Source organism: Bos grunniens, chromosome 7 (assembly GCF_055505025.1).
Source record: "Bos grunniens cultivar Pamir isolate PY7600 chromosome 7, Bosgru_T2T1.0, whole genome shotgun sequence".
Classification (NCBI taxonomy): domain Eukaryota; kingdom Metazoa; phylum Chordata; class Mammalia; order Artiodactyla; family Bovidae; genus Bos; species Bos grunniens.
Genome location: NC_141171.1, coordinates 1,502,658 through 1,530,015, shown reverse-complemented (window position 1 = coordinate 1,530,015; position 27,358 = coordinate 1,502,658). Strand labels below are relative to the sequence as shown.

The 27,358-nt window shown below is 51.4% G+C and overlaps 1 protein-coding gene across 4 annotated transcripts in view; it reads right to left on the bottom strand.

The window, feature by feature from the left end:
* The window catches only part of TBC1D9B (TBC1 domain family member 9B), a 40,492-nt gene extending 15,232 nt beyond the window's left edge, over positions 1–25,260 (bottom strand). For 2 of the 4 annotated variants that reach the window (XM_086407859.1, XM_086407860.1), the window contains exons 1-7: positions 25,075–25,260; positions 21,354–21,464; positions 16,418–16,536; positions 11,361–11,589; positions 10,178–10,436; positions 8,231–8,438; positions 6,017–6,229 (exon numbers count right to left, since the gene is read on the bottom strand). In XM_086407859.1, coding sequence (XP_086263985.1) covers positions 6,017–6,229; positions 8,231–8,438; positions 10,178–10,436; positions 11,361–11,589; positions 16,418–16,536; positions 21,354–21,464; positions 25,075–25,192 — 1,257 coding nt within the window. In that variant the 5' untranslated portion in view covers positions 25,193–25,260. The remainder of the gene's footprint in view (positions 1–6,016; positions 6,230–8,230; positions 8,439–10,177; positions 10,437–11,360; positions 11,590–16,417; positions 16,537–21,353; positions 21,465–25,074) is intronic. The other 2 variants (XM_086407861.1, XM_086407862.1) reach the window with 1 other exon arrangement.
* Positions 25,261–27,358: the final 2,098 nt, after the last annotated feature.

Here is a 27,358-nt window from a genome sequence, read left to right as displayed (position 1 = left end):
AACCAGGTGTGTGTGTGGGGAGTCCCTGCCCGTGGGCCGTCTCTAACCGTCAACAGGTCCCTGGTAGGGCTGTAGGCCCTTCCCCAGGGGGGACTCCAGCCAAACAGCAAGAGAAATGGATCCTGGGGGGTTCTGGGAATATCCTGGGGGGCATTTGGGGCTGGGAGAAAAAAAGAGGGGCACGAGGGACAACAGTCTAGAAGGAAGCCCTGATATTCAGGGTTCTTCCCTGGCTTTCTGGAATTGTGGCCCCCAGTCTCCACCCAGCAGGGCTAGAGAGTAAGTTTTTAGGCCCCTTCAAGTACAGTGTAGATGACAACAGACTTCTGTCCCCTGCTTGTGGTCTGGGTTCCACCTGTAGGTCCCTGACTTCAAGGTGAGCGCTCGGTCATAGGCGATGGTCTGTGTAGGGAGCTTGCTCCAGGGCCCAGGGTCAGGTAGGCCAGAGCCAGAGCGCACTTTCTGCTCTCCCCTCAGCTCCCTCCCCGGGCACCCACCAGCAGGAACACTGCTATTGGATGGACACTGATCACTGGCTCCCCAAATCCACTTCTGCTGCCGCAGGGGCTCCCCATTTTTGGGGGGACACAGCACATCTCTCTCTACTCTTGGCCCCACACTTTGTGGAATCCCTTGAAGCCTGGGGTGGTGGCCACAAACTAATTAGTATTTGCCGCCCCGGGGCTCAGGGGCTTGGGGGTACTTTGTGGGTCACTTTGCGGGGAATGTCAGGACAGGCCAAGGAGGATGCAGAGGGTGGTGCCGCCATCCTGGGGTCACACACAACTGGGGATGACAACCTCCTGGCTGAAAAGCACGTCTAGTAGAGAGCCCAGCTCTGCTGACAGGCAGCTGAGCGTGCGACCAGGGAGCTCTGCATGCTTTGGTCGGAGCTGGGTTTCTGCCCTTGAGCTCATCAGCTCTGACCCCCTCGGCCGTGGCCCATCTGGTATGCAGCAGGGGTACGGACGCTCCCTACACAAGAACCACAGCTGTGACCGCTTTGCAGGGAACATATTCTACACTCATCAAACTGTACTCTTTCAATACGAACGTCAAGCTTACCTCAGTAGAGACGTTTTTAACAAAAAAGAAAAAAGGAGAGAAAATTCTGCTAGGTTCACGTCCATGGGAAGATCCCCCGGAGAAGGGAAAGGCTGCCCACTCCAGTATTCTGGTCTAGAGAATCCCATGGACTGTGCCCATGGGGTCTCAAGGAGTCAGACACGACTGAGCGGCTTTCACTTTCTTCTTTCTCTCACATCCATGGTCTGTCCTCTGCCCATGACTGGTGTTTTCAAAATGGACTTTAGATCAACTACAAACAAATTTTCAAGACAAACTGTCTGAATCCAGGGGCAAGACCCTAGACTGAAAGCATCCTGATGCAGAGATTTCTGCTTCTGGCCCGAGGATCCCAGCAGAGACAAGGACACAGATGGACTTTCAGGCCACAGAGCACTGCAGAGAATCAAAAACCTCAGTGCTGGAAAGGAGACTGACTCAAGGATGTGACCTCAGCGATAACCATCCCTCATGACATACAGGTTCCTGGGGTGATGGTGAGCCGAAGCCCACACCTGGGAATCCTGTGTTCTCCTAATCCAGTCTCTCTCTCCTTCCCCTCAGTAACTGTCTTATCCATTCTTGCAGCACCAACCTCGCAAACCACCTGCCTTCCTCACTTCTACAGCCAACTATTTATCTGAGCATGCAGAAGCATGAGCAATTTGACGGCCATCCGTGGTCACTCCTGCTGGCCTGCCCTCCTGCATCTGAGGCTGTGTACGCCAGGCCCAACTTTCCATCCATTTGAGCCCAAGATCCTACCGCTCTGGCCTCTAAGAGCTTCTTCCGGCATGTGTAGAAGATACCCCCTCTCCACTGGATTCATTACCATCAGTATAGAAATCATGCTGGTGTCCCTACCAGCCCTCCTCGTTCTTCATCTGGATGGTGCTCACACGTTGTGAAAGTGTACCAAGCTGTGCCTTTAGGATCCATGTACTTTACAGCATATACATCACACTCTGATTACAAAGTCAGTCCCTGAAGGCACCCCTGTGGGTCTCAGCTGGTCTTTCTACAAAGTTTCTGGAAAGAGTTGCCTAAATTCACTGTACCTTTCCCTCTTTCTCTACTTTTTTTTTCACTTGAGAAAGTGTCAGAAAGTGTACATTTATGTTCTAATAATTACCTTCATCCTAATGATGTCTTTATCTAATACCCTGGGTGCCCTCTTTTTAGACACTGGACTGCCTCCTAGGGACAATACTCAAATTGGCCAGTAGCTCTGTTTTTCCCACCCCATCCTTTCCCCTGCCGCCATATAGTGACAGACTTTTGTTCTTACTTAAAAAGGCAGTCAGTGAGCTTATTCTGCTCGCCATACTTCCTGATGTCACGTTTGCATCACACTCTGTGCTGCCAGAGCATATAGAATCACACGTGTCTTGTCACCTGTCCCTCGTCTTGTATCTACGCCTCATATACACACTCAGTGCTCCCACCAGGGCACCTGCCAAAGCCTCTCTGGTTGTTTCTTGCTTTTCTGAGGTTGTTCACTATTAGACTCATCAAAACCTGATGGCTTCCCTGATTTCCTGCATGTTCCTGATGGCTTGTGGTCTTGATACCTGAATGTCAGTTTCCCAGATAGAAAATCCTGGGACCACAGCATTTTTTTACTGTATATTTTTAAAATGTTGCTCTATTTGTATAAAATGCTGCTATGAAAATGCCTGATGCCTCTCTGATTTCCATTCCTTCATAAATAAATTGGTGTTTCTTGACTGATTGTCCAGAAGACTTTGTTTTAATCTTTAGAGTCCCACAGTTTTGCTAGATTATATCTCAGTGTGTACATATTACATACTATTTCATATTGATTTTCCAGATGTACAAGATGCTTTTCTACCAGGCGGGTTTAAGTTTTCTTTTATATTCAGAAAGCTTCTTGAATCGCAGTTCCTATCAGCTGTTATTCCGTGGCTTTCTTTTCATCTTTAGGGAGCTATGTCTCACAGACATTGGATCTTCTTTGCTTCAGTTGTTTCTCACGTCTCTTGACTGCTGCTGCTGCTGCTGCTAAGTCGCTTCAGTCGTGTCCGACTCCTAGCGACCCCATGGACTGCAGCCCACCAGGCTCCTCCGTCCATGGGATTTGCCAGGCAAGAGTACTGGAGTGGGGTGCCACTGCCCTCTCTGCGTCTCTTGACTATTTTCTATTGGACTCTCCTCTTTCTTTTCTGAATCTTCTACCTCTGGCGTGCAGTTTATGCTTAGAGCACATTCCAGTATGGGCTGGTTGCCATTCAAGTGCTCAGTAGCCATCTGTGGCTTCTGTACTGACAGCTGCACCTTGATTCCATTCTCAACACGCGGCCAGAGCAGCTCTGCTACAACACAAACAGACCACGTCCCTTCTCCAGTCCAAACTCTCCACTGGCTCCCACCTCACTCAGAGTCAAGGCTAAGTGTTTACAAAGGCCTATGGGCTCCATATGCTCTGGGCTCCCACTCCCTCTCTCATCTCAGACCTGAGCCCTGTCTACACTCTTCTCAGCAGCCCTTTCCCCAGATACTTTCTGGCTGGTCCCTTACTTCCTTCAAGTACCACTTGATCAGAGTCCTCCTGTCCCCTGGCACTCCTGATCATTTTATCCTGTTTTATTTTTCCCATGGCCCTTACTGCCACCTGACATATTTAATGTTTATTTCCTTACTGACTTGTCTTTCTCAGTAGAATATAAGCTCTAAAAGGGCATGAGTTTTGTCTAATCAGCTCTATTTCTAGTACCTGGAAGAGTATCTGACACTTAACAGGAATGCAATAAGATGTGTTGGATGAAGAAGGGCGGGTGCTCAGAAGGGGCCATGGGGCCAAGCTTAGTCTGGCTGCTCAGGTCCTGTCATCTGTGGCACTGGGAATGAAAAGGCAGTTCAACATTCCTGCTCACATCCCTTTTCACCAGACCAACCTCACTATTTCTTGAAATCACAGCTCAAGCCCAACCTCCTCTAAGAAACTTTCTTAAAGTCTCCAACATGCACTGATTCTGCCTGCTCCTTTCCCATCCATTCTTTGTCTACTTAATAGTTTACTGAGCATTGATTAGTGGGTGGAAAATTCATGGCTCTAATGCTACCTGGTGGGAATGTAGGCCCTGCAATGCCAGAGCTCCTGATTTTCCTGGAGTAGCCAGACAGGTGGATTTTTATATGGACTCTTCTAATGTTTTCACAAATCTAGACTGATAATAGCACATACATCTTGTTATACCAAGAAGGAAGGAAGTGATCAAACAAAGCCACGGTAATGTCAAAAGGACTCATGCCACCTGAACAACTGTCCTCTGGTCATAGACTGAATGAGGATAAAAACTCTCCTGAGCTGAAACAAATCAAGATGCTTAAATATGTAAATTCATAATTATACTAAAAAGTAAACACAAAAGCTGAATTGGTCACATTTGGAGAATACTAGAAAACCAACTTGTCATTTTAACAACTGGTGAATAAAAAAATAAAGGATTTATTCTGCCTTTTCTATATGAACTGTGCCTCAGGGTGACCAAATAGCTGATGAGGGTAAGTTTCTCTATACAAAAGTATTTCAGCTAATGAACAGAAGAAATGATAGAATTAAGAGTGCTCCCATTTGCAATCCTAATGAGTTACCTAGGGCATTACTTAGGATATGCTTGTCAAATAATCAGGTATTGTACACCTCTTGGTAGAAGTACACAGCTCAATCCTGCCTACAAGTGCCTGTTCCCCACCTCGCACCAACATAAACAATTAAATCAAAAGTCGAGCTGGATCTCACCACTCAACCACCAACTTACAAGAATTAGGGCACAAAAGAACCCATTAAATGCTTGCAGGGGAGGCAATCAGCAAACACCAGGCTGTGAGAAACTCTACAGCACAAATGACCAGTTCCTTCAATAAAATACTGCAAGAAAAGAGAGAGGGAGAGGGAGAAAGAGATGGGAGCAGAGACCTGTAAAGAGATTACAACAATCCACTGTAACAAATATATGATCTATGTGTGCTGCTGCTGCTAAGTCGATTCAGTCGTGTCCGACTCTGTGCGACCCCATGGACTGCAGCCCACCAGGCTCCTCCGTCCATGGGATTTCCAGGCAAGAACAATGGAGTGGGTTGCTATTTCCTCCTCCAATGCATGAAAGTGAAAAGTCAAAGTGAAGTCGCTCAGTCGTGTCCGACTCTTAGCAACCCCATGGACTGCAGCCTACCAGGCTCCTCCGTCCATGGGATTCCCCAGGCAAGAGTACTGGAGTGGGGTGCCATTGCCTTCTCCATGATCTATGTGTACCTCAATTCAAATCTGATCAAACTGTAAAAGATACTTGTACATCTGGGAAAATGTAAACACAAGTGTGAAAGTCGCTCAGTCGTGTCTGACTCTTTGTGACCCCATGGACTATACAGTCCATGGAATTCTCCAGGCAAGAATACTGGAGTGGATAGTCTTTCCCTTCTCCAAGGGATCTTCCCAACCCAGGATTCGAACCCACGTCTTCCATATTGCAGGCAGAGTCTTTACCAGCTGAGCCACCAGGGAAGCCCATAAACACGAGTATTTGATGTTAAAGAATTATTAATACTGTTGGTATAGTAAGGAGACTGCAGTAAAAGGTAACCCTGTAAGAAAGACTGAAGGGAGAAATGCCAGGTAAATAAACCCAAAGGGGCAGGCCTCAACAGTGTGGCTCCCAGTGCAGGAGAAGTTCATGAGGGACAGAGATGAAGGGGGCTGGTCCAGGCAGAGACGGCTTTTCGTGTGGAGTACGCTTGAGGCAGGCAGGCTGACTTGAGGGAGTCTTGGGGTACAGAGAGGTCTGAGACCCTGGGCCCTGTGTGCATGGCTAGTGCCTCTGAGACTGGGGTTGGGTGAGGTTTTCCAGCGGCGCCAAGCGGGGGCCCTCTCCACCCAAGGGCTCTCCTCCTGCCCCCGCCCCCGCCCCGCTGCTCTGGGGGGCCCCCTCACCTCTGGGGCTGCGTCCACAGTGCTGGCTTTACTCTCTGCTCGGCTGCCACCTGATGGCTTGGATGGCATCTTCTGGAGGAAGTCAGAGATCCTCTCAACCAAGAACTCACGGTCTTTCAGGTTGGCGAACAGAAAGGTCATTTTGCTCTTAGTGCTAATAGACAGAGGGCTGGGCAGGACGCTGGAGCAGTCGGCTTTTTCCACAATGGTCACCTGAGAAGCCAAAACCACCATCTGGGGGTCTGCATCTTGGGATGTAAAGCCACGTGGTTTTGTGAAGGCGAGAACACGGTGGGCTCAGGCTGCCTTCTGGGCACAGGGCGGGGAGGGGAGGCAGGGCTCTGCAGGCCTGAGTGCTTCCTATCCTGACTCTGCCACTCGCTGCTGTGGGTGTCCTGTGCACATCTGAGCCCCATTTTCTCCACTGCTGATGAGTGTGAGGGTGTCAGCCTCGGAAGACCATCCTGAGGGGGACGAGGCGGAATGCAGAGCCTGAGCCCAGCTGCTCCCTGACCAGCTCCCTCAAGGCTGACAGTCCTGCCCCCGTCCTAAAGCGAGGCAAGAAGTCATTCACCTCCACAGCCCTCACTCCCTCAGCACTTCCTGATGCGTGTCACGGGCCCAGTTCTTTTTTGAAAAACTAACTAAGCTTTGGCTGTGCTGGGTCTTTGCCGCTGCTCACAGACTTCCTCTAGATGTGGCGAGCAGGGGCTACTAATGCGGGCTTTTCACTGTGGTCGCTTCTCTCGTGCGCAGGCTCAGTAGTTCTGGTTCAACGGCCCTAGGTGGCGCTAGTGGTAAAGAACCGGCCTGCTACTGCAGGAGACTAAGAGATAGGGGTTTGATTCCTGGGTTGGGAAGACCCCCTGGAGGAGGAAATGGCAAGCCACTCCATTGTTCTTGCCTGGAGAATACCATGGACAGAGGAGCCTGGGAGGCTACAGTCCACGGGGTCCCACAGAGTCGGACATGACTCAAGTGACTGAGCACAGTGGATGCCTGAGTGTGGCTGGCTCTGAGTGAGGAGGCCCTGGGAAGCCCCCTGGATGGGATGCTGAGGTCAGGGCTGGGTAGGGGGCTCTATCCTGACCAGCTGTGGCCACAGTCCAAGAGCTTCCAGGGTTAGCCAGAGCTCTCTGATGTCAGGATGTCAGGACCCCTCAGGGGAAGTGGAGCTGGGCTTAAGATGAGTCTGTAGCCAGCCCCCAGATCTCAGGGTCAGGTCGGGACAGCAGCCAGGACAAACCCACAGGCCTAGTGCCAAACGGAGTGTGGGGCCCGGGGCCAGCCTGGAGCTGTGGCTCCTTTAAGTCTTTGCCTCTGACTTCCCTTGGGGAAACTGAGGCAGCACAGCACCTCACACCTATTCACGACTATACCCACAACTTCAGAGCTTTGTACAAAGGCCAGGGAGGTCCCATCATTCTGTTTTAAACAGAATCAGACTACCGTGATTTAGGTTCTAATTTAAGAACCTCACTGTGCTTTAGTAATTAAACAGCCAGTATGTCTTGTTGGGATCTATCCTTGACCTCAGGGTCTGGGCGTTCTGTCTGGGTGATGGTGGTGGGGTGCTCCCCCTCACTATCTACAACCTTCACTGCAGCACAGGGCAAATGGCCTTGTTTCCACGAGTCACTGTGGAAGCCCAAGAAACCAGAGAAAAAAATCCCTGTGACAGGTAAGAGCTAGCTTCCGGGTGAGAGTTGACCCTCCTCCTGAAAGGCTAAGAGCTGACTTCCGATGACTGCCAGAGCCTGAGCCCCAGCCAAGGCAGGTGTCAGGAGGGGTCAGTGAGGGGGCCTCTGAGGGTGACATGATGTAGGTGGGGCATGGTCAGTGCCCTCCAGGCCCAGCCAAAGCAGGGATATGCCAAAGTCCAACTGGAAGACCCAAGAAGGCAGGACCAAGGGACACAGGAGGCCGCTGGGCTGACCCAGCGGGTCCTTTTTGAGGTTTCCTTATGTACCAGTGTGAGTGCTGAGGGCAGGCCAAAGCCTACCCTGTCTTCCCACCAGGTGAGGGTGACCCTTGAGCGGGCATCCAGTGCACCCTATACCCCATGGGGCCTGGTGGATGACACGTGCTCGGGGAGGTGCTGAACCGTGTGCCCTCGCTGCTCATGCCACCAAATCCTGAGGGGCTTCCCAGGCTGGGGACCTGGCCGGGTGCCCTGGCACGTCAGGGGAGAGCTGGCGAGGACGTCGGGCTCACCTCCCGCAGTGGTATGATAAGGTGGCAAGCATCCTCCTCCTTGCTGGCGAAGCAGATGTAGTTGCTGGAGATAAACATCTGGCCGGGGATGTGCAGCTTGTTGAACGGGGTCCACAGGGTACAGCTTGTGTGGCCGTCCAGGCGCTCGTCCCTGGGCAGTCGGAACGTGGCACGGTAGCACTCGTTCTTGGCTCGAGCGTCCAGGTCTCTGGTGGTGGGAAAGGGGGCAGGAGTCAGGGCTGATACACTCACGAGGGGGCCTCATGTCCTCAGCTTCCACACTGGACTCAGGCTCGTGGGGGTCCTCCTGTGAGCAAGTTGTGCCCAGGGATCTCAGAGTTCAATAGAACAGGCACATTGAATGATCCAGGAGGAAAATGCACACATCCGTATGGTCAGCAGAGGAGCGGTCAAATAAGAGCACGCCTGGTGTGCCCAGAAGATGCCTGCGCCCACCCTGCGGCTTCTCAGTGGGAAGACCCGGCCCCACCGGGAACCCAGACGTGCCTGCCGACAGGCACGTGTGGAGTGAGGACGAAAACGCGGGGTGCTAGCGTTTCCCCGGCAGTGCAGCGGCTACGATTCCGAGCTTCCACTGCAGGGGGCGCAGGTTCAATCCCTGGTTGTTGTTGTTGCTAAGTCACTTCAGTCGTGTCCGACTCTGTGTGACCCCATAGATGGCAGCCCACCAGGCTCCCCCGTCCCTGGGATTCTCCAAGCAAGAACACTAGAGTGAGTGGGTTTCCATTTCCTTCTCCAATGCATGAAAGTGAGAAGTGAAAGTGAAGTTGCTCAGTCGTGTCCGACTCTTAGCGACCCCATGGACTGTAGCCCACCAGGCTCATCCATCCATGGGATTTTCCAGGCAAGAGTACTGGAGTGGGGTGCCATTGCCTTCTCCATAGTGACCCCATGAATTGCAGCCTAACAGGCTCCTCCGTCCATGGGATTTTCCAAGCAAGAGTACTGGAGTGGGGTGCCATTGCCTTCTCCTGCTGAGTGGCTTGGACCAAAAACCTCAAAAAACATAGAACACGGGGTGCTGTTGCTTAGGAGAAACACACCCTCGCTGGGCCTATGACAGTGTGAGGCGGGCCCGGCCGCCTGCTTCTCGTCCTGCGGGGACCAACCCTTGTGAGCATCTCCCCCCAGCCCCAGGGGAGCGGCCAGCAGCCTGAGCCGGGCCTGGCGGGCGCCCTCGACGGACAGTGCCAGAGCCTGCCCAGTCCCGCCCTGCTTGTTTTCTTCCCAGAGGTTCTGAGAGCCACCCGGTCACTCGCACGAGACGAGTGCCGTCCCTGGACAGCGTCCTGCCAGACGGTGCAAGAGTCTGGGCCTAGACCAGGGTCTCTGAGCCCAAGGGCGTGCCTCTCACTCCGGCCATCTCTGAGCTCCCCCTGGCCTACGAGCGCCCCCTGAGGCTGCCACGGAGCAGCAACGACAGAGCTGCTCTGCGAGGCCGGCCCCGCGCCGCGTTCCTCGCTCTGCTGGTTCCCACACACAGAGTGGCAGGGCCTCAGACCCGCGCAGGGCGCTCGCCCGGGTCCTGAGCCGAGCCGTCCGGCCGGCGGGAAGGCGGTTGCGCTCCCTGAGCCGGGACTCACTGAGGCCACCCCGGCTCCCGCGGTGGGCGGCGGTCCTGGGCTCCGCTGGCGCTCACTCACCGCCAAGGGCCGGGGGCCGGGGGCCGGGGGCGAGTTACTCTTGTCTACCGGGGCCCCAGCTTCCTGTCTCAGACTCGGGAGACCGCGAGCGCTCCCCGCCCCGGCGCTGGAGAAGCGATACATGAGACACTCCCTCCGCGTCAGCGGCAGGTTTGAGGATGATGCCTCTGTGAGGCTCCTGCCCTCCGTGCACTACCGCAACCACCCTCCAGCGGGCCCCTCCCACGCAGGGTGCCTGTGCCGGGTGAGGAGGGCGGGTCCCCGCCGGGCCGGGCCGACGCACCGCTTCAGCGCCGAGATGTTCCTGTGTGGCCGCGGCGGCCTGGGCGGCGCCCTCTCCTCCAGGAAGCCCTCGCTGTCCAGCAGCTGCCGCACGGCCAGGTTGGCCAGCTGCTCCATGAGCTTGAAGGTCTCCCCGATGTTGAGGAACATGGAGAAGAAGAGCTCCTGGTCCCGCGTGTCCACGCGGATGCTCTCAGGGAAGAGCAGTGTGGCGTTCTTCTCCAGCCGTGTGACGTCCACCCACTGCACCACCAGGCTCACTGGACGCCGGGGGGGACAGACACGGCATGAGGGCAAGCCCGCTGCAGGGCCGGGCAGCCGGCTCCTGACTCCCCCCGTGCCCAGCCCGAGCCCGGCTGTGCGGGGCTGACCCAGCTCCCAGTCCCAAGAACCTCCTGGGTTTGCCCACAGAATGGCTGACGGACGGCATGAATGAACAAGCAGAGGTGAGCAAGCTGAGCCCCGGGACCTGAAAAGCCCCACCTGAGGGGAGTGTCCTGCTCTGGGGGCAAGTCACAACACGGTGTGGCCGGCACAGAGAGGACACTGGCCCTGCCTCGTGAGCAGATGTGAAGGCAGGAGAGACAGGTGAGGTTGGGACAAGCGTGTGCATGGCTGGGCGCTGGGCCCGGGAAAGGGAACACGGAGAGCAGCTGAAGCCTTGGGGCTGCTTTCCGGGGGTGACATGGCAGCAGAGGGCGCTGGCTGGGCATCTGCTCTTTGTCCTGAGGCCAGGGCTTCCTGGGCGGAGGGCCCCGCAGCAGGTGGATGCAGAGGCGCACGTCCAAGGCCCCATGGAACCTGCAGCCGCTCAGGGATGAGGGGGGCGCTGGTATGTTCTACGTGAAAGAGGGGAGGCCCTGTGTAGAAAGTCACCATGTGAAGAGCTGTGCTGGTTGACGCAGACATGACAGAAGCCCCCAAGGGCCAGGTGATGTTTGGCTCAAGTCTGGGCGTTCTGCTCATGGGTCACTGTCTTCTGGGGAGACTCTGGTGGTTGTGTGGGGACAGAATATCTGGGGGCTGAGGAGGCTGAGCCCTCAGGAAGTCCGGAAGTCTGGGGAGGAGGTGCACTTTCTAGAGGCGAGGTGGAGGGTGAGTGCAGAGGAGGATGCCAGCACCAGCTGCAGGCTGGGGCAGGGAGGGTGGGGGTGACGCAGGGAGCCCGTGCTGCTTGCACTCACCCTCCTTGCCCAGCAGAAAGGAGTAGAAGCAGAGGTGGTTGACGGTCAGGTAGAGCCAGCCCTGCCGGGGCACACGGCCCTTCCAGTAGCTACAGGAGTAGTAGTTGACCAGCTTTTCCCCATCGGGCATCCCGAACTGCTTCCTCATTTTCAGCTCGGCCTCCTTGAACTTCCCAGGGTCCTCGTCTCCCTGGGGCTGCACATTCTTGTTCTCTTCTGCGATGATGCCCTGGAGGAGGACACAGGGAATCAGTCAGCGGCACTTGGGGCTCCTGGACACTGACCCAGGGCCACAAGCAGGGAGACCCGACAGCTGCTCTGGCCACACACAGCAGGCGACTTCCCCTAACTCCCCGAGCTCTTTCTCTCTACTAGCTCAGAGCAAAGACTTTCAAATTTACATTTTCGTTATTTTAATGTAAATACCTGAAAAATATAATACATAAACATGGCAAAAAAAAATTGCAAATAGTAGAAAAGGGAGTTAAATGAGAAGGGAGTCTCCATCTCCTCTGCTGTTGTAACCACTTTGCTGATTTTCTCCCAAACAGGCTGGCATTGATGCACCTTTAAGCAAATACACACATCTGCTCTTTCCCTTCCTTCTTTGCCCAAATGGGATCTTGCTGTGGCACTGTTCTATGAAGGGCATTCCTCATGCCAGTGTCCTGAAGGATGTTCTGTATCTGACACTCCCCCTCCTCCCCATACCAGGTGGCTGCTGCCTCTGGCCCTTGCTCAAGGCCTTCGGGCCAGCTGCAGGGCCCACCCAGCTCAGGGCGTGTCAGTGCTGTGTCCCGCCAGCATCTTTAGTGGGCTCACAGTGCCCAGAGATATCCCCCTGGGCCACAGAGCCAAACCCCCCGGGGGTACAACAGGTTCTTAGTATATCTGGCTCAAAATGTACACGTAAATCTTCCAGGGGGTATGACTACTCGATAAGCTAAAGGAATTCAAGGCAAGTGGTGTGGCCCAGACTGATGCTTCCACGGAGCCTCCTGGCAGCCTCATATCCCTGCCTCCACGAGTAGGAAATACAGCCAGGAGCTGGGGTGAGGACCCAAGAGCAGCACCTCCATTTCAGTACAGACAGCACCACTGTGCCTGCAACCCCAACCTCTCTCTCTCTCAAGCTGCCTCTCTGTCTCCCCAGAGCACTGCTGCAGAAGCGAGCTCTACATCTGAGCACCCTCCTCACTACCAAGGCCCCACCTTTGTCTTCTGCTGCCCTCCAGCGTGCCTACTGGGAGGCTGGAGAAGGGGCCTCACCAGCGGAATGGTGAGCGCCAGACAGCGCAGACAGCCTATGGACGTCACTGGCACCTTGGCCTTCAGGCCCCCTTCCTGGGTCTCAGCCAGTGCCCCCACTCCTTCAGCTGCACCTGGGAGATCCCCAAGCAGGGAGCAAAGGGGCTGACAGGCCGCTTTGCATTTTTCTCTGCATTCCCACTGGCCTGGAGTACTGGTCCCTACCGATGGAACGAACCACCTGGCCCCCAGGACTCGGGTTTTGTTTGCTAGCTGACAGAAGTGCACCGTAACGATCGCTGGGTAGATTTTCAACGACTAATTTAAGTTCTTTAACAGTTTTAGGCATATTCAAGTTTTCTATTTCTTTGTCTCAGTTTCAGTTCTATTATGTAGCAGATTAGATAACAGCCTCCCTAAAGATGTTCTGCTGGAGAAGAGAATGGCAACCCACTCCAGTATTCCTGCCTGGAGAATCTCCATGGACAGAGGAGCCTGGTGGGCTACAGTCCATGGGGTTGCAGAAATGGACATGACTGAGAGACTAACACACTAAAGATGTTACATCCCAATTCCCAGAAGAGTTGAAAGAGAGGTACTAATTGATTAAACAAGTCAATCAAGACGTCAATGCTGCTGGCATTAAAAAGAAAGTTAAGGACCAAAAACTTCGAAATGCATGGCTCCTGTTGTTGTTGCTATTTAGTCGCTTAGTCGTGTCCGACTCTTTGCAACCCCTTGGACTGTAGCCCGCCAGGTTCCTCTGTCCATGGGATTTCCCAGGCAAGAATACTGGGAGTGGGGTGCCATTTCCGTCTCTAGGGGATCTTCCTGACCGAGGGTTGAACGTGTGTCTCCTGTATTGGCAGGTGGGTTCTTTACTGCTGAGTCAGTAAAGGGAAGCCCTACAAGGTTCCTAAGAGCTGGAAAAAGCAAGGAAGTGGATTCTCCCCTCAGAGCTTCCAAGAATCAATCTTGCTAATTCCTTGATTTTAGCCTATGAGATTTCATTTCAGACTTCTGACATGCAGAACTGTAAGATAAGAAACTTGTGCTTACTTAAAACTAGTGTTTTAAACATTTGGCTGTCCTGGGTCTTCTTGCTGTCAGGCTTTTCTCCAGCTGCAGTGAGCGGGAGCTACTCTCCGGCTGTGGTGCTCGAGCCTCTCACTGCACTGGCTCCTCTTGCTGCAGAGCATGGGTTCCAGAGCGCACGGGCGTCAGTAGCTGTGGCTTCCCGGCTCGGGAGCACAGGCTCAATAGTTGCGGCACACAATCCCAGATCAGGGGTCGAACCCATGTATCCTGCATCGGCAGGCGGATTCTTTACCACTGAGCCACCAAGGAAGCCTTAAGAACTTCTGCTGTTTTAAATCACTAAGTTTATGGTAACTTGTTACAATAGCAATTGGAAACTAAAACATTATTTTAATAGTGTCTATCTTGTCTTAATTCTTATAATTTATGGGTGTAAAGCTGTTTATGGCATTTTCTTTTTTTTAAACTCTGTTTTTTTTTTAAATATTTCATTCCCAACATGGCTTGAGGTTTTGTCTTTCGTCCTGTATCACTTTTGCCACAGGTTTATTTATATTTTAGATCTGTTTTTTGATTTGTTGTTCTTCTGTATCATTTCTTTATTTTCCAAGAAATTAACTTCTTCCCTTTGTTACAGGCATACCCTGGAGATACTGCTGGTATGGTTCTGAACCATAGCAGTAAAGCACATATAAACAAGTCATACAATTTTTTTGGTTTCACAGTGCATATAGAAGTTATGTCTACACTATACTGTAGTCTATTAAATATGTAATAGTATTATGTCTAAAAAAAAAAAACAAGGTACCTATCTTAATCAAAAAATATTTTACTGCTAAAAAATGCCAACTATAATCTGGTGGATAATAGAGTCTTGGGTGAATAGTAAATCTTTCTGTGATCATTGTATTTCTGTCTTTCTAATTTCCTGGTTTCTCTGGAATTCTTCTAATTTACTGGACACTTGGCTCACTAACTCCCACCTTTCTTTTTTATCACGTCATTATAAAACATAAAACTTAAGACTTTACATTTCCTTCTGTGTGCTGCTTTTACTACATCTCCCAAGTTCTGATATACAGTAGTATTTCTATAACTGTCCAGTTCTCTCTCTTTTTTTTTGGTGGCACCATGCATCTTGCAGGATCTTAGTTCTCCAACCAGAGGTTAAACCAGGGTCCCAGCAGTAAAAGTGCTGAGTCCTAACCACTGGCTTGCCAGGGAATTCCCTCAACATTTTTTCTTCTGTAAAAAATAATTTTTAATTAATTAATTTATTTTTGGCTGCCCTGGGTTTTCGTTGCTGCGTGGGGGCAACTCCTCAGTCGTGCTGTGAGGACTACTCATTGCAGGAGCTCCTCTTGTTGGGGAGCACAGGCTCTGGGGTGGCTGGGCTTCAGCAGCTGCAGCTCGGAGCCTCCCTGGGTGCACTTTCGGGGTCTGGAGCACAGACTCATAGCTGTGGTGCAAGGACTCAATTGCTCCGTGGCCCGTGGACTCCTCCTGGCCCAGGGATCAAACCCGTGTCTCCTGCATTGGATCCCGCACCACTGAGTCACCAGGGAAGCCCCCCTCACCTCAACATTTTCTAATTTCCATTTTTAATTTGACTCATCGAGAACTTTGGTCTATTTTGTTGGTTAGTTTGTTTGGGCTTGGCATGAGGGAAGCATTCCATAATGTTGCTGTTATTGCTATTATTGCCCAGCTGGCTCAGTAGGAGAGTGAAGGCCTGCCTCTGCTCTCTTTGCCTAGTTTCCTAGAACTAGAAAGGCAACACAGGTCCTGTCCTAACCAACCCCAAGGCACACAGAGAACTGCTGAGGAGCTCTTGGTGCTATCTGCCCAGGTCTAGGAAGCTCTGGCATTATGAAGTCACGAGGGCTTGCCCAAAGCAAGCTTGTATCATAAACTCTGACCTAGTAAGGGCCCTCTGAGGAATCTAAGCCAAGGCAATAAACCACCAGAAAGAAAAAGAGGCAGATTCACACACATACATTCTCAGATAAATGCTCATTATGCTAATTATTCCCTAAAGGGGAAACAATCTAAACATCGCCGTGGTAAGTTTTTACACATTCATAATTATTTTGCTACCTGTAAAATATTCCACTAAGAATATCATATATGACTGATCAAGTCCCCTGAATATAAGGTGCTCAGTACAGTATTCATATAGAAAATAAGTACTATGTTAGCAAGTATGATCACTCTCGATTAGCAAAGGAAAGAACAGCTGCTTTCCCTCTTAACACGGGACTGGGAGGCACTGTTCCCTGGCAGTGCTTCAGGGAACATCCTGATACATATGTCATTCTGCACATATGAATACACTCTAGGGTAAATTCCAAGGAATGCAACTGCTGGGTCAAAATATCTGTGCATTTTGAAGTAATGTTAGCTTTATGATAGAAATATACTTCATATTATTTTTAATAATAAGTTGTCATTTCCAACTTCTTCCTCTGTTGGCCAAGGAACTAGTCACAGAGCTGTATATCTGCATACTTGTTCTAACACTCTCTAAGGGGATGGGAACTCCCAGCTATGCTTAGTCAGACTCGGGTGGCTGGCCAGAAGATGAGGCCTGCATACAACGAGTTCACCTGCCCCTTTCAATGCCAAGAGAGCAGGACTGGACACTTCATTCCATCTCTGCTTCATGGAGGAAAGAACTGTATCATGTTGTCTGAAGTTCACAGAGGATGACATAGGTGAATACTGCTAGCCCAAAGAAGGGAGGCAGAACCAGTATGGAGAGTGAGTCTTACGTGTATCTTGCCCTTGACGAAGGTGGTGATATCTTCCTCATTGTCAAAGATGGACAGCGTCTGGAGTAAGTTATTTTCCAGCCATTCCCAGTGTTTTGTGATCTCTTTCCGGGAAGAACCTAGGGGTGGTTTGGTGGAATAAAGAAAAGGAAAATCACAAAATCACCAGGACTTAAACATAAACTCAGAGAGAGTTTAAAATGGGTGACCTAATTTGCTGTACAAAAAAGATTACTATCTTTCACCTGTCTACTCTTTCCATATATATATGTGTGTGTGTGTGTGTATGTGTGTGTATATAACAAAAGTCATAAATGGTACTGATAAAAACACAAAATAAAAAAATTCAGATAGTCACGAAAAAAGTAAAGCCTCCATTGCCCTCTAACACCAAGAGCAAGAGTGACTGCTAGATTCTTGTGTCCTCCCAGAAGTAGTTTGTACACGTGCACATTTGCTTACTTACTTTTCTTTGAGACAAAAGGACTTAATGTGGTTTTCCACGTGTAGCTGATTAGCCAGACAGTCAGACTTGGTCTAAGTGACTGCAGTTCTCCCAAGAATTTAGGCCTCCATAGGCGGCAGCGGGAGCTTCCTGCAGGACTCCAGGTCCCTGGCTGGCTGGTCTCCTGCTGGGCCAGAGGCCCCCTCCCTCTCTCCGAGCCAGATGCCGCATCCAGGCCTCTGACTGCTCTTCCTCCTCCCCCGAGTTCACATCCCAGCTGGATCCTGTCTCTTCCAGGAACCCTTTGTTTCATCCCCGTTTGACTCTTTCAGTTGCTAGCTGGCCCCCAGGGTCTGCCTCACCTAGGAGGGAGGTCCCTGTCCTCCTTAGGAAGAGGGCCTGTCGAGGGCACTGCAGGCCCTGTGAAGATGGAAAAACTCAGAGGCAGCCCAGTGCCATCCCAAAGACTGAGGCAGCTGCTTTCTCTGCCTCTATCAGGGAACTGGGAAAAGGGGCCTCGGGAGAAGTAAAAGAATGAGGCAAGTCTCTTCCCCATCCCTCTGGCACCCCAGTTTTGGGGGGTTTTCACATGTCTGGCAGGGGGTTTGCACTTAGGAACTCTTTTCTAAATGAATTCACACAAGAACAAGGAAAGGAGTGAAGGCTCTGCTTCCTTTCCAGTGTCCTGGGACCGTCTGCCGACTGCAGGCACCCAGAAGGCTCCGCTGTCTCTGTGGCTGCGGGAAGGCCCACACACTCCGATGGAGGGGGCTGTAGCAGAGACGCGAGTTCCGCATGACTGTGGGCGACCCACAGATCCCTGGCCACCCCATCCTTTCCTGCCTGGCCACAACTCTTCTACCAGCTGAAGACCCCGTCCTGGCTCCATTCCGGCCAGGCCGAGTTGGTCCCTGCCATCTCCTCTGGCCCAGCTACCTGCTCAAGCTCTGTCTTCCAGAGTCACAGTCCAGCCTGTCTTGGTTAGGGTTGATTTCTTTTGTTTCTTTACATTTACCCAAGCAGTTCACCACCCTAACAAGCAACAGCGTGGAAAGACCCTTTCCCACGGTCTGTGGGAAAATGTCCATGTGAAGACGATTAAACCCAGAATCACACACTAACAGTGATAATCATGACGATAAGCGTAACAACAGATGATTATAGCAAGAGATAACCATAAACAGAAGTTCCTAAATCATCCATGAATTTTTTTTTTTTTTTTCATTTTTCCATAGAGGCCAAGGCCTAGTTGTTAGGAGAAGGGAGTTCTTTCTTGCTTGCTTTTTTTGCAAGAACCCATATTTGAATGTGAAGGTTTAATTTGCACATGATGTAACTCTCACACACATGTTGCTGGCAACCTAAAACAAAGGAATCTTTTCACTATACCTGTGTGGATCTGCCTGAACTTTAATTATAAATATTTACACATATTCACACAAAAGAATTATTAGTTAAAAGCAACTTGATCTTCATTTCAGTTCAGTTCAGTTGTTCAGTCATGAGCGCACACCAGGCTTCCCTCTCCATTGCCAACTCCTGAAATTTGCTCAAACTCATGTCCATTGAGTCAGTGATGCCATCCAACCATCTCATCCTCTGTTGTCCCCTTCTCCTCCTGCCTTCAATCTTTCCCAGCATCAAGGTCTTTTCCAATGAGTCAGTTCTTAGCATCAGGTGGCCAAAGTGTTTCCAATGAATATTCAGGACTGATTTCCTTTAGGAAATCATTTAGTACCAAGTGAATACTGAAACTATCTCTATGCCGGGTACTGGTAATAAAAAATGTAATAGCTAATTAAATTTTAAGTGCTATTTCTGTTTTTCCAGAACTTTTTATAAATTATCTTATTTGATTCTTAGAGCACCTTGGAAACAGGTACAGGTATTTTCATTTTATAGGATGAAGCAGAGGCACAGTTAGGTTGAGCATGTTGCCCAGAGTCACCTCGCTGGCACGTGACCTACCATAATGCTAACCCAGGCTGCCTGCACCCTCTCGGAGTTGCTGGTCTGGTGGGAGAGCAGCAAGCCTTCAGTGCAAAAGTGCTGCTGGGGACCTGGCAGGTCCAAGGGAGCGAGAAGCGGTACGTGGTTCTGGGGAGTCTGGGAAAGCTTCTATACAGTGTGACATCTAGGCAGGTGCTCAACAGAGTAGGGGGAGGCAACGTGGATGCGGGGGGATGCTGTAGGCACATCAGCAGGACAGCTGTGGTGAAGGACGTCAGGCCCTGCAAGTGTCTTGTCTGGCTGAAGGCCAGGTGTGAGCTGGGGGAGGAAGAAGTGGAGGCAAGCAGATCCTGAAAGTCCTTTGGTGGTGGTTTAGTTGCTAAGTTCTGTCCGACTCTTGCAACCCCATGGAGTGTAGCCCACCAGGCTCCTCTGTCCATGGGATTACTACAGGCAAGAATACTGGACTGGGTTGCCATTTCCTTCTCCAGGAGATCTTTCTGACCCAGGAATCGAACCCAGGTCTCCTGCATTGTAGGCAGATTCTTTACCAACTGAGCCACGAGGGAAGCCCCTTGTAGCTCTCCTGCCAGACGAGTAACTCCTTGAGGGCATGAGCAGCCTGGATTAGCATTATGGTTTGGTTACTTTCCATTGAGGTGGCTCTGGGCTACATGCTCAACCTAAGCTGAGGATAAGCCTCAGCTTCATCCTATAAAATGAAAATAACTGTACCTGTCTCTGAGGTGCTCTAAGAATCAAAAAGATAACTCATAAAAATTTCTGGAAAAACAGAAATAGTACTTAAAATTTAAAGGGGAAAAGTCCTTTAATGGTGACCTAAGGAGTCAAGATTCAGTGGCAGGTGTGAGGAGGGGTCTGGCTTTGGAGAACTGAAGAGCCGTGTGGGCAAAAACAGAGCGGCACAGGCAGATGAGCAGAGGGGCCTGGCCGGGGCAGGAGCTCCCCAGTGCAGCGCACCCCTCCCCTGGGGGCTTCCCACAGGCCCCCGGAGCAACCGCACGCCTCTTTTCCCGCAGAGAGGCTGCTCGCACTGCCACTGCCCCCTCTCCATGCACTCTCTGAGAAGGAGGATCCTGAGGTGCAGATGAGCACCTCGAGGACCCATTTCAGCACGAAGCAGCTCTTCTTGGCCCAGGCACACATCAACTGCCCTGGGTGCCCCCACACAGGCAGCCGCTGGCTCCTGCAAGTGCCCCGCTCAGGGTGCCCTGTACCCAATCCCAGCCCCTATAGCTGCAGTCCAGCTGTGAACACTCTCATCACGCCTTCTCAGGTCTCCAAGGAAAAACATTACCCTGGGGAGCAGTGACCCTGGCTGCTAGCACAGAGAGCATTGGACACAGTGGACACAGGCGCTCGGGGTCTGATCTAGAGCTCCGTGGGACTTTGGGCAAGTTTATTAACCCCTCTGGGCACAGTTTCCTCAGCTTTAAAATAGGGGAAACCAACGCTCTCCCTTCTGGAGTTGTTGGGAGCTTCACATACCTGGCAGGCAGGAAGTGCTGTCTGAGAGCCAGCTATGACTGCTGTTCAATCCCAGGGACCTCAGCCAGGCTGGTCCCGCTGAAAGGGGACTTCCTCCTGGATTCTCAGGAGGGTGGCTGTTTCCCCTTAGGACAACTATAGCCGATTCTCATTATTCACAGTGGTTGTGTTCTACAGAGTTTCCTAGAACACTGAATTTGCTGATACTGCTCCCAGGGGAGCTACAGGGCTAAGTTCCTGTGAGCTTCCGGTCGCGACATTTTCATCAACTGATCCAAATACTATTTTGTCTTATGTCTTTCTGCTTAAAGCCATCTTATTTAATACATACTTTTAATACCCTAGCACTGAACTCATAGCCAGAAGCACTGTAACTCACGCCTGAAGGAAGCTCCTCTAACTCATATTTTCTCCCTAAGGCACATCGCAGCTTCTTGCCCTTAAAAGCACCACACGCCACACAGCACTTTAGCATTATACTTGGGGCCATTTTAAACAGCAGAGTCATCAACAGGTAACTCAAAAACATGAAAAGCACAGCGCTTAGATTTCTAAAAGGAGACATGTTCATGGTTTGACTGCTGAAACAAGAAGGCAGAGAGGTGGCTTGCTCCACCTCAGCGGGGAGCGTGTGTGTCTGGTGATTCAAATTCTTCACTGCTCTGCACACACATACTTCAACAGATGTTCACAATCACAAGTATTGATTTTGGGGTTTACAGATAACTTTTAGTGAGTAGGTGAATTAAAAAATTATGTAGTACATGAAAAATGATCAATAGTATCATCTTGTCAAAAGGTTAGCAGAACACGGACACTGCCCAAGGCCAAGCCCTTGGAAAGGCACAGGGCTTCATGACACTCACCTCCACCTGCCCTGCATCCGTGCATAGCCATGTTGCCTTCCTAAGGTGGATGCTGGCCTGGCCTGTGCTGTCTGAATAAAGGGCAGCACCAGATTCTCAGTAGGCTGAGTCCCTCCCTCTCTGGGTCAGGCCCTGCCCAGCACCCCTGGTGATTCAAGGCACCTACCGCACGCCACTGTCCAGTAGACCTGCGAGTCCTGGGTCTGGTGGAGGATGCGGTAAGGGGCCACCCGGGCGCTGGAGTCCAGCACCACATCCAGGGTGCCCACAAGAAGACCTGGCAACAGGGCAGAGAGAGGGGAGGGTGAGGGAGGGCTGTGCTGGGAGATGAGCCCGGCTGGAGGCAGCCTCGAGGGGAGCACTGCCCCACAGCCCCAGCCCAGAGCGTGAAATATCATACGTCATTTGAGTCCATTAAATTACTTCTTTTTCCTCAAAAGCCTTCAGCCAGTTTCTGATCCCTATCAAAAAATCCCCTCCTACTTATTCCTGTTTATCCTCCTGACTCAGAAACACCTGCAGGCAGGGGCTGATTCACGGGGCTCAAAGCTCACATAATCCAGTAGGCCGTCTTCAAGAAAAATGCAAAATCAGACTTGAAAACTAGCATTTGTCAGAATGAGGAAGTACAACGAAACAAAACAACAAAGACCTCCCTGGTGGTCCAGTGGGTAAGACTTTAGGCTCCCAGTGCAGGGGTCCGGTTCCGGGCCTGGTCAGGAAACCAGACCAGGTTGCAACTAAGACTCCACATGTTGCAACTAAGATTCAGCACAACCAAACAAATAAATATTAAACAAAACAATACCGCAAATATCACAAAATCCAGAAAAACAATGTGATTTATTAACTGCCAGATACATTTCTTATGACATGTCTCTCTGACGTTTCTGGCTGTATACTCTGATGTCTTTTTCTTTTTTTTTTTCTGATGTCTTTTTCATAAGACAATGATATTTAACATCATTTTCCACATCAACAACAGGAAGATAATGTAGCCTCAAAAGTCATGATGGAAAATAACAGGCAAATTTTTAGTATTGTCCAAATTGTCCCTTTTTTTTTTTCCATCTCTGAAGCATTTTAGGACATTTCAAGTTTTCCTTCTCATCACAATGTCATCAACATTTGTCAACATCATTATTTCCCCAATAAATCAGAGGAAATGTTTACATTTTGCAACTATTTGATTTATTCCTCTTCATTAATTGAATGATTCAGCTAAATAAAAGCCTGTCCATTGTTCATATTTGAGGTTTGCTTATTTATTTTTTATTTTTGGCTGCGCTGGGTCTTCATTGCTCTGTGTGGGCTACTCTCCAGCTGCTTCTCAGTGTGACGATTTCTCCCATTGCAGAGCGTGGGCTCTAGAGTATGGACTCAGTTGCTCCATGGACTCTTCCTGGAGCGGGGGGGATAGACCATGTGTCCCCTGCATTTGCAGGCTGATTCTTTTTGTTGCTCATAAGGAATATTGGACCTATAGTTTTCCTTTTTTAAAAACGAATTTTCTTTCTTTTTGGCTGGGCTGGGCCTTTGTTGCTGGGGCTTTTCTCTAGCTGTGGTGAGTGGGGGCTGCTCTCCAGTCGTGCTGCAACGGCTTTTTGCCGCAGTGGCTTCTCCTGGTACAGAGCACAGGCTCTAGGGCGCGTGGGCTTCAGCAGTTATGACTCAGGCTCAACAGTTGCTCTGTAGCACGTGGGATCATCCCGGGTCAGGGATTAAACCTGTATCTCCTGCATTGGCAGGCAGATTCTCTACCACTGAGTCACCAGGGAAACCCCAGCAGGTGGATTCTTAACCTCGGAACTACCAAGGAAGTCCCTATTTTTTCCTTTTAATAAAATGCTGCTTTTGGTATGATCTGAAAATATTTTGTTACCATTTTCCTATTGATGCCAGAATAATTACTATTGATTTTATTGCTTGACTTTAACACTTGTTTCATATTCCATTTTAATCTGCTTTTTCACCCTCCAGTCTAACAAAATAATCAGTTACAAAAGAAGGTAATTTTCACATACATCCAAGTCAGGAGTCTGTAATGTTTATTTTACTGAAATGTTCTAAAATGCCTCTGTAAATTGCAGTTAAAGGGGCATATTCAAGATTTTTCAGTGTTCGGAATAAACTTTTTTTAACTGTTCATGCTGAGGTTTCTCTTCTGGTCTCAGAAATTTTAATTCCTATATCGTTGGCATATCCATATTGCAAGACTTGAAAGCTTTTTAATGGCAGACCATGTCATCACAGTCATCAATGAAGAATCTAGGTTGGCATCTGTCTTTAAAAGACAGACCGAATAAAACCACATTGTGAACTGTCCCTCCTGCAAGAAGAGTGTGTTCAGGAAACCATAATGTCCATCATGGCACAGAGAAGGCCACAGCAAAGGCCATGCCAGAACTGACTAATCATAGCTAAGGCAGAGAGTTCAAGGCATGGTTCCCAGGGGGAACTGGAGAGTCTGCTTTGGGGGACATGGAGAGATGAGTGTGGTAGAAAGAACCTTCTCCGCACAGGAAGGCAGAGCACAGAGGGACCCAGCCATGCACTGAGGTGACCTGTGGAAATGCAGAGCACAGAGCAAGCACTGAGACTGAAATATGGGTATGCTGATATACCTGAAGGTACTGGGCACCCAAGCATTTAATTTCTACATAGGCTTCGAGGTGGACCACCCGTCAGTCTCTGCAGAGGGGCTGCTGTCTAACCTCCACTGAACAGCCTAGTCCAGGACGCAGGTCCGGAACTGGCTCCTGCGATTCCAGAGGCCTCTGGGAGGGGGCTCAAGGCACTGAAGACAACAGTCTTCCTGGTAACCCCACAAACTTCCACATCAGGAGGTGGCCCAGGAGAGGCTGAAGGAAGCGTTCTCCCATGGAAAGCCTCTGTCTGCGCCTGACAGGCCTATACTAGCTTCTAATATTTAACATTACGACGTTTCACAGAAAATTCTCTTGATAATTAGAAGACCCGGCAACACTGGGTCCGAGGTCCTAAATGGCAACAATGGGCCGCCAGAGGAGCACGGGCACTGGTCTGGCCTAAGACTGATCCAGGTCTGCTTTGGCAGTGCCTGGACTTTGGACAACACCTGTAGAAGGAGTGCCCAGGAGACATCCCCGGGAACCCAAATGCCACACACCCCAGGAGATGCAGTCCTGTGTAGTGCCCAGATGGGCAAAGAGGCACCCTGCCTAGGTCATCAGAACACATATATCGGTGATCCAGCTAGCCTCGTTCTGCAGGTCCAATGCACCAAGAAGAGGGAAAGACGGATGAGGAGAAGCTGGAGAGATGGAAGCTGAGTCAGGCAGCAGCTGGGAGGAACTCTGATCTCACTAAAAAGGCAATTCTTCGGTGAGCGGGGAAAGAAGAAGGAAAGGAATGCTTGTGTCCCTCGGCCCCTCCTGGGAGGCCTGGGGGAAGCAGAGGCCCAGGAGATCCCGCGAACTCTCAGCCGTGAGATCCGTTCCGGGAAGCTGCACAAGCCTCCGCTGAGCCCCGGGAAGGTCCCAGGCACCGAATCCCGCAGGGGCCGCCGCCAGCCTTCTTCTGGCCTCCCCGCTTGACCGCAGGCTCCCCGGCCGCCCCCCTGACGCGAGCGCAGATGTCTTCCTCGAGGCCCCAGCCCCGTCCCTACCTGGCGCCACCCCGGCCTGCCCCCATCGCCCGCCCGCGGCCAGCTTTCGGGCCTCCCGCCCCTCTCCCGTCCCGGCCCCACGCCTCCCTGCCCCGCCGCGCGACGACGTGCGCGTCCGCAGCGACGCTCCGCGGCCCGGCCTGTCCGGCGCTGGCCGGCCGGCCGGCCCTCGCTTCCCGGCGCTCCTTCCTCGCCCGCCCCGCGGCGGCGCCCACAGGCCCGGCCACCGCGCGCCTCTCACCCGTGAGGCCGCCGCCCTTGCCGTGGCCGCGGCGCCGCTGCAGCACGAAGAAGGGGTTGGCGCGCTCCGTCACCCACAGCGCGTTGGCTACCAGCACCTCCTCCGGGCCCAGCCACATCGCGGCGCCGCGCTCACCCGGCCGACGCGGGCCGGGCGGAAGCGCCGCCGCCGTCGCCTCGCGGAGCCGAGCGGGCGGGGCGGGGCGCGCGGCCGGCGGCGCCCCCTGGCGGCCGCCGGGACAGCGGGGCCTCGGGACTCGCAGCGCGTTCCGCTCTCCCCGCCCACCGGCCCCGGCCTCCGCTCGCAGGCCGGATTAGCTCGGCCTTCTCCGCTTCCCTCTTGGCCTTCTAGCCACAGGCCTTCGCGCGGCCGGCTCATCGAGGAGCGGTTCAGTCCCGGGGCCAATGGCCTGTGGCCGGAATGGTTGAATTCACAGGTAGCAGGGCGCCTGGCGTTTTGTAAAAACCTATCCAGGGTTTGCAGGGAAAATGTAAAGGAATAGCCTTTGGAAATACATTTTTAGCTGACTGTTCAGAGCAAACCAGTGCCTGTTAACATTTGGAAAGGGTGGCTGGAAAAGTGTTAGTCTGTTGTGGTAACTCATTTTGACGCTTGGGCCTAAGACGAAGGGAATCTCAAGGAGTCCAGCGCGGGTTGTTAGGAAGCCGGCGGGGTCCTCAGAAACCAGTGCAGTCCCCTCACTTGATGGATGGGGTCACTGAGGCTGGGTGGGCCTGGGGTCGGGGGCAGCACCTGGCCTGGGGCCCAGGAGGCTTGTGCACGAGCTTGGGTAAGCAGCAGAGGGAGGCTGGGCATGTGGGATCCCTGCTCTCCCAGTGCTTGCCTGTAGGGGTGGACCGCTTCACAGTCCACAAGACCCTTTTGAGTGAAAGAGGGAAGTGTTAATGTCGCCTGGGGCAATAGGCATGAATCAAGATTTGCTGTTTGGTCCCTAAGTCACGTCCGACTCTTGCGACCCCACGGAGAGTAGCCTTCCAGGCTCCTCTGTCCATGGGATTTTCCAGGCAAGGATACTGGAAAGTGAAAGTCGCTCAGTCCTGTCCAACTCTTTGCTACCCCATGAACTATATATAGTCCCTGGAATTCTCCAGGCCAGAATACTGTAGTGGGTAGCCTTTCCCTTCTCCAGGGGAATCTGCCCAACCCAGGTCTACTTGCATTGTGGGCGGATTCTTTACCAGCTCAGCCACAAGGGAAGCCCAAGACTACTGGAGTGGGTAGCCTATCCCTTCTCCAGTGGATCTTCCTGACCCAGGAATCCAACTGGGGTCTTCTGACTTGCAGGCAGATTCTCCTGCCTTGAAGGCAGGAGACCCACAGAATCTGCTTGCAAGACAGGAGATTGGATTTCTGGGTCGGGAAGATCCGCTGGAGAAGGGATAGGCTACCCACTCCAGTAGTCTTGGGGTTCCCTGTGGCTGAGCTGGTAAAGAATCCACCTGCAATGTGAGTAGACCCAGGTTCGATCCCTGGGTTGGAAAGATTCCCCTGGAGAAGGGAAAGAATACTGGAGTGGGTAGCAATTCCCTTCTCCAGGGGATGTTCCTGACCAGGGATCAAACCTGCCTTTCCTTCTTTGGCAGGGGGATCTTTATCGCTGAGCCACCAGGGCTAAACGGAATGCAGTATCTGTCTGCTGGACTAGGCCGCCAGAGTCCTGCAGGAAGCCAGAGGGAAGGGGGGCACTTTAGAATCATTCATAGGGGCTTAAGGTGGTTTTGAATTGGGTTTCTATCACTGGCATTTAAGAATCTAATATTAATATGAATAGATATAGGTATGAATAGGTAGTTTTATGGTTAACAGCCAGAGTGATTAAGTCTTCTGAAATATTGCTTGAGAATCCGAACCAACTTCCAGAATGCAGAGGCCTGTTTTAAGACCTTGGAAGCTTAAACTGATCTGCATTGTACTTTCTGGAAATTTGAAGAATTTGGTAGTACAGTTGCCCTTTGAACAACTAGGGTTTGACCTGCACTGGTCCACTTATATTCTCATTTAAAAAAAATATTTAAACACTACCAGTACTGCATAATTGGTGGTTGCATGAATCCTCAGATGCAAAAGTGTAGATAGAGGGGAACCTTGGATTCAGAGAGCCATTAAGTTAGGCTCAGATTTTTCAACTTCTCAAAGGGTAGGTGCCCTTAACTTGTGTTGTTCCAGGGTCAACTGTACTTGTTAATCCCCTGAGGGGAGGTAAAGGGTTATTTTGTGCCTTCATTCCTCACACATTACTGGTGGGAAGGTGAAATGGTGCAGC